The 6,808-nt window shown below is 45.7% G+C and overlaps 1 protein-coding gene across 1 annotated transcript in view; it reads left to right on the top strand.

The window, feature by feature from the left end:
* The first annotated feature begins 6 nt into the window (after window positions 1-6).
* The window catches only part of WNT5A (wingless-type MMTV integration site family, member 5A), an 11,516-nt gene continuing 4,714 nt past the window's right edge, over window positions 7-6,808 (top strand). The window contains exons 1-3 of the mRNA XM_014541313.1: window positions 7-74; window positions 485-618; window positions 1,835-2,090. Of these exons, the coding sequence (XP_014396799.1) occupies window positions 42-74; window positions 485-618; window positions 1,835-2,090 (423 nt within the window). The 5' untranslated portion in view covers window positions 7-41. The remainder of the gene's footprint in view (window positions 75-484; window positions 619-1,834; window positions 2,091-6,808) is intronic.

Genomic DNA, 6,808 nt, shown 5'->3' with positions numbered 1-6,808 from the left:
GGGCGCGCTCCACTCTCCTCCGCGCTCCTCTCGCCCTTGGAATGAATTCCGGCTCCACTTGTCGCTCGGCCCAGGTCGGGGAGAGGACGAGGGTGGCGGCGGGGGTCCCAAGTGAATTCCCACCGAGGGACCTAGCACTGTGCGAACTAGAGGGGAGCGAGGGGGTGCGGGACACGAGCGAGCAGGAAGGAGGCAGCGCGCCTGGCACCCGGGCTTTGACTCCACAGCCTTGAGACATGTTTGTAATCGCTGGCGTGCCCCGCGCGCAGGATCCCAGAGAAATCAGATTTCCTGGTGAGGTTGCGTGGGTGGATTAATTTGGAAAAAGAAACTGCCTATATCTTCTCATCAAACAACTCACGGAGGAGAAGCGCAGTCCATCGACAGTAGACCTAAGAGACCCGGATGCTTCCGTTGTTTAAACTTGTGTGCTGGGGAATTATCTGAGAGGCAATAAACATCTGCTCCTTTCTTCCCTCTCCAGAAGTCCACTGGAATATTAAGCCCAGGAGTTGCTTTGGGGACGGCTGGAAGTGCCATGTCTTCCAAGTTCTTCCTAATGGCTTTGGCCATATTTTTCTCCTTCGCCCAGGTTGTAATAGAAGCCAATTCTTGGTGGTAAGTTCATTCTATGTGCATATATTTTTTTAAAAGATACATTTGTAGGATGCTGCGATATTTAAAGCTAAATCACGAGTTTGGGTGCATTTATCTAATACACATATAATACATTTTTTTATTTGCATGTATTTTTAAATAAGAACTTTCTTTTCAGTTGCTAATATTGGTAAGCTTATCTTTAGCTCCCTAGGGAATCAGAGCTTATAAAGCTAGGCCTTTTTCTATGAGGCCCTTGTTCCGATGTGTGCTCCTAGCACATCATATCATAAAAGGGAACCAAAAGTCTCTTCTCTAATCACCGAAAGCCTATCTATAAATTTTACGTTTTGCCACCTCTAGGTAGTAAAAGTGAGTTCCAACTTTTATTTTTCTGTCACTTGAGGTTATTAACCTTCAGGGTCTACTGTAGGGAGAGTTCTAGGAAGACAGCTGAACTTCAAGTCGAGAAGTATTTGGGCTCAAAATTCGGTCAAGAAAAGGTGAACTTGAAGTAGTCCAATGGCCCTGACTGAGAGGGTTTCTTTCTGGCAGGGCCCTGGAAGATAGGCTGCAGTATATCCAGAGGATTATTTTTGACGGCGTTCTGGATATTTTTCCCTGTGAATGAGCAGTGTTTTTCTGACTGTCAAACATGACTGCTGTTCACTGGATACCCTGTCTTGGGTCCTTCACAATCATATATAAGGAGCCCTTTTAAGCTGTCCAGAGCATGGTGAAGTTTCTCCCGTCTACATACTTGTCCCACTGTTCTTCCATCAGTCAAAAGGAGCTGCTCTCTGCCACCCGTGTCTAATTGTGTCTACTTTCCTCGGCATTCATACATTTTTTCAAGGCAGATCGGTCCAATTTGTGGGGCAAAGTGAGTCACTTTCTCTAAAGTCAGAGATTTGTCCCGAAACCGCTGTGTACCTCTTTTCTGAGTGGGTTTCGGAAATACTGGTTCAGGTATATGGCAGGGGTAGGGCCAAGGAAGGGAGTTAAAAACTCTGAGGGGCCAGATGGCGGGATGGGGACTACACAATACCTCCGTTTTCTGAGTGGAGCTGAAACAGAGGAGTTTTATGAAGCCCTTCTCATACTTTGTCATGAGGACAAGCAGGAGAGAAAAGCATCTGTGTGCTTAGAACTATGTCTTGCTGACATGCTTTCTGGGGGCCCACCTCAAGAGTTCACGTAAATCTTAAAGGCACATCTCCCCCCCACCCCTTTCCAGGTCGCTAGGTATGAATAACCCTGTTCAGATGTCAGAAGTATATATCATAGGAGCACAGCCTCTCTGCAGCCAGCTGGCAGGACTCTCTCAAGGACAGAAGAAACTCTGCCACTTGTACCAGGACCACATGCAGTACATTGGTGAAGGCGCGAAGACGGGCATCAAAGAATGCCAGTATCAGTTCCGGCATCGGCGATGGAACTGCAGCACTGTGGATAACACCTCCGTGTTTGGCAGGGTTATGCAGATAGGTAGGAGACCACTTAACATATTTTTAAATATATATATATATAAACTTTTCTCCTAGAAAAAGTCCTTAGTGTTTACTGACCAGCCTGATCCCCAGGGAATCTTCCCGCAGAATAGTGGCTTGGGGATTTGTATCCTTATTGCTACCTGTGTTAATTCCTGGTCCCACACTCCTTTTTTACCTTCTGGACTTACTTCACCCAATCAGGAGGGGAGCATCTAAGACGCCATTATTTTTTCTGAACGTGTAATTTTTTTAAAGAAACATTTTGGTTACAATAGAAGCAGCAGGCTTATTTTGGTTTCTCAAAAGTAGAGGAGGAAAGCTGAGTCAGTGATACTCTTTTAAGCTCCAAAACTCTTTTAACTGTTAACGGTTTTCTAACGTAAGCCACAATTCAAATGGCCCAAGCAGCAAACTAAATATTGTCGTCTTTCAGAATGCTGGGTGTGTTGGAAATGAATCAGGTTCTAATTTTCCTAATATAGATAGTCCCTGAGGCTATAGAGATCTATATGTTAAAAGCTTTCTTTTTAGTTCCTGAAAGAATTTTAATGAGAAATGGTCCAATTTACATTTGCGATTTTGGCAATTGATATAAAAGCACATCCTTCATTCAGAACTCAACCTAGCAACTTAAAAGAAAAAGTTTAATTGTATCACTCACAATCCAATTCTTTCTTTTAAATATGTTGTTGAACTTGTTGTTCCATTCAGGGAGGAGATGGCATTAAAATTGGACAAAAGGCAAAGAATTGGACACATCAGTTTACCTCTGGTTTGGTTTAATAGCACAGGGCACTATCTGACAGACTAGGTCCCGTGTGCGTTTTCTAGTGTGACTATTTTAGGTCTCTTTTCTTTTATGCAAAACAGGCCCTTATAATTAATATGACTGCAGTCACTCCTAAAATAAGAAGCAATTTATCAAAGCAATTAACTGTTTATACTGACCGAAGATAAAAAGTTGGCTTAATATCCATCACGGATGGATAAAATGCTTTTTAAAAAAAACCCTGAAAAGTGCATTCATTGAGAACAAAAAAGAGTTGTCAGTGGATGTTTGAGCCAAGCGGCTTCATAAACTAAAATAATACAGGTCTGGAAGCCAGTCCTCTAACTGAATGGGAAAGTGGTCTGAAGCCCCAGCCTGCAAAGTTTCTTAGGGCTTTGTCCTTCCTGTTAATGATTAAAATGCGCTAATGTATATGCTGGATCAGGAGCAGGAGTTCAGCCTCAGGAACACAGTAGTTTTCCCTGAATATAGGCTGCCTTATGTAGGTAACAGGGGGTGTGGTAGAGATTCAAATCCCCTGCATTTTGATGTTGTGAGTAAACTAAACACTTCTATTTAAAGTTCTTTCAGAATGGCATGTCGTCAGCCTTCCCCCCTGACCTTTGCTTACAGAGTGCCCCTAAACTGCCTTCCTCTCAAACTGTGGGGCCACTTTTTCACAAGAATATGAGTTAGCAAAAAAATCACACACCTCTGATGGTAACCAGAAAGGAAAACAGCAGTTGGAACTGTTTTTCTGTGTAGTCACTGGAACACAGCTTTGATTTAAGATCCTCTTCTTGTCTTTATATGTAGCCTGTTTTGGGCCAAAATGTTCAGAATAAGCTATCATTTGCTAAGTGGATTTGAGTTCTGCTGGAGATTTATTTAAAATGTGGTCCAAGATTCAAAGAGCCTGCTTCCTCGGGGAACAAGCAGAACCCTTGTACAAAGGCCTATATTTAATTGTCCCTTGCAAGTACGCTCTCTGGTCCTCAGCTGTGTGGTACTGTCTGTCTGGGTCCATGGGAAGTGGGTGGGACAGCCTCTGAGATAGGATCTCCAAGTCAGCTGCTGTTCTGGGAAGATGCCTTGTCTCCCTTGCCAACAGTTCCCCAGGTGCCTGGGGTCTCAGGGCAGAAAGCTGCTGCTGGGTGGCTTGTGTTACAGCACCAACAGGGCTGGCTCTCTCTCTCTCTCTCTCTCTCTCTCTCTCAAATTTAAAATATATTTGGAGAGAAGAAAAACCAAAATAGCTTTTGGTGGAAGAGGAACATGGACCCAACCCCATCAGTGGGAAAGTGACTTAGTTTTCACTTTTCCATTTAAGGGTACTTTGGGAGGGAAAATGCAGAGCACCTTTAAGAATGAAAGGTGTGTGTGTGTGTGTGTGTGTGTGTGTGTGTGTGTGTGTGTGTGTGTGTGTGTTTGCCTGCTCCAAAGCACTTGGGACATCAGGGACATGGAGAGCAATTCTTGTCCGTGAGAATCTGACCCTGCGATGGGGCCTGTGTCTGAGAAACTCGGGGCTGCCACTTCCAGCCCCCTCCTCAGCTCATTTTTCTAGGGTACCAATGGCCTCGGAGGCACTGTACACAATCGCCTGGTGAAGGGCCCACTCTTCATTTGGGAAACTTGCTCATTTTTCATCATGCTACCCTTTCTTCCAGCCTTTGTCTCCGTCTCTTCTTTGTTTCCATGCTGTGAAAAGATATGTCAGGAAGGCACCATTTTTAAGGAGTGTGAGGATGGGAGAGGGTGTAGGTTCACAGGGAGGGAAAGCCAGGAGAGGCAGCAGTATTCCATCCAGGAAGACTGTAGCCGCAGGCTACTAGCCAAAGAGCCCCTTTCAAACCCACGTTTTCCCTGCAGTGACCACTTAGCTCAGAGACTTCTACCAGGTTCGTATTCTGGGGCAAAAAAGGAAATGCTCAAGATAGACTTGTGAAACAAGCAGCATGATTGTGTTTGGTATAAAAGACCTTTTATGCTTTGTATACTCACAAGACAGGGTCTGACTTTCCGTATCTCTGAAGGATTGTTTATCTCCTCTTCCTCTAGCTACCTCTTTATTCCACAAGCCTCCCATCCAGGGCCACAGCATTTTCTGTATTATGTGTTCATCCTTAAATAACTCCCTAGAATCTATCTTCCCTCCTCATTTCTCTCCACTCCCTCCCATGTTCTCTGCCTCACTAATTCCAGCAAGATAGATGTCACACCCCACAGGAACTTTCTGGATCCTCCTGCCAACCACCAGCACACGCATCAAGTTATTCATTTTTAAAATGTGGGAGGGAAGGTCTGTAGTAAATGGGAACCATCGCCATTCCTGGAGGGGGTGGGGGAGGGGTCAGCAATGGCCATGGATGGAGTTGGAGCAGACGTCCAAGGAAAAGGATGGGTCCTTGAATGGGCACAGGCATCCCCCTGCAGAAGGATGGGGCTGAGTTGTATCGCCACCCCCCTCTGCTCCCCACAAAACACTGTTAGCAAGCACTTGCAGTGTGGGAGAAACAGATTCCTGTACAGGGATTTTAGTGTCGGGAGGGGCTCCCCCCCAGGTTTCTAGTTCAATACCCTGATTTTATAGTTGAGGAAAGTGAGCCCCCCTCATCTTACCCCCAGACCCAGCTTCAGCTGGCCTGGTGTTAACCCTTTCTCCCTCATAGTAGAGATTTTTATTAAGTGGCTCCTGCTATGCGTAGAAATGTCCTCATGTACAAGTGGAGGTCAAGGCAGTCTGTGATGACCTCCGTTTTTCTCCTGACACATAGGGCCCCTGTTTTACAGGGGGAAAGTCTTTGCAAGCTTTAGGGGAGGGGAAACCTGTTTCTGCCCTCAGGTTCGTATATTCTTTACAAGTCTGGGGGAGGAAGAAGCTTTTTTGGTCTTTTCCCTTGAGATTGTGCTTCTGTCTTCTTGCTGTCATTCTAACACTGAGGGACGGGCTGTCAGGGAGTTGCAGAAGTGGCACTGAAGCCCAGCAGGCTGTTTTCATAGTAGACACTCACCTAGAATGAGAAGTATCAGTCCAGTCAGCTTGACATTGAAAAAGAAGCGGCTCATTTATAACTGTCTAGGGATCGGTTTAGAAAATGTCCATTGGGGAAGTCTAGAACAGTGATGGGGAACCTATGACACGCGTGTCAGAGGTGACACGCGAACTCATTTTTTTGGTTGATTTTTCTTTGTTAAATGGCATTTAAATATATAAAATAAATATCAACAATATAAGTCTTTGTTTTACTATGGTTGCAAATATCAAAAAACTTCTATATGTGACACGGCACCAGAGTTAAGTTAGGGTTTTTCAAAATGCTGACAGGCCGAGCTCAAAAGGTTCGCCATCACTGGTCTAGAACCTCATCCTGAGACACACTTAGTGCCGCATGAGGGCGAGGCAACAAGCAGCAGCAGGAGGGGAAGTGAGCTAGAACCAGCGTGGCCACAGTGTGGCTGCTGCAGTGGCTGCCATCCACTGGGGCCTCACACTTTCCGAGGCTCCAAGCCTGGCAACTGCTAGGCGCCTGCATGTGAAAATAATACAAACATTAACATGTATGTAAGGAAGTCTACCCAGATTCTGAGTTTCCCCTCAATGACTTCTTTTTTGTGCATTTTTGGAAATAAGAAGTTTCCAATATTTTAAAAAAGAGTTGGAGAGAAAATCGGGCCAGCACTGTCTAGAATCCTGCCTTTGACTCTGAAAGGCAAGAGCACAGGTATCAGGGATGTGCCACTCCTTTGTTATTTGTTGCTGCTGGGTTATTTGTTATTATTTGGGGGAAATCACGGGGCAGGGGGCGCAGCGCCTGAGAGTATGTTGGGGATGGGGCCCTCCGTGGTCCCAGTCCAGGGGCAGCACGTGTGCGAGCATCTCCACCGCTTCCCCGCCCACATCCTCCCAGGCCAGGGGCTGCGGTGAGGGGGGCTCCCTGCGCAGCGC

The sequence above is a fragment of the Myotis brandtii genome, unplaced genomic scaffold (assembly GCF_000412655.1).
Source record: "Myotis brandtii unplaced genomic scaffold, ASM41265v1 scaffold268, whole genome shotgun sequence".
Classification (NCBI taxonomy): Eukaryota; Metazoa; Chordata; class Mammalia; order Chiroptera; family Vespertilionidae; genus Myotis; species Myotis brandtii.
Note: the sequence above shows the minus strand (reverse complement) of the source record. Positions and strands in the feature narration are given on the sequence as shown.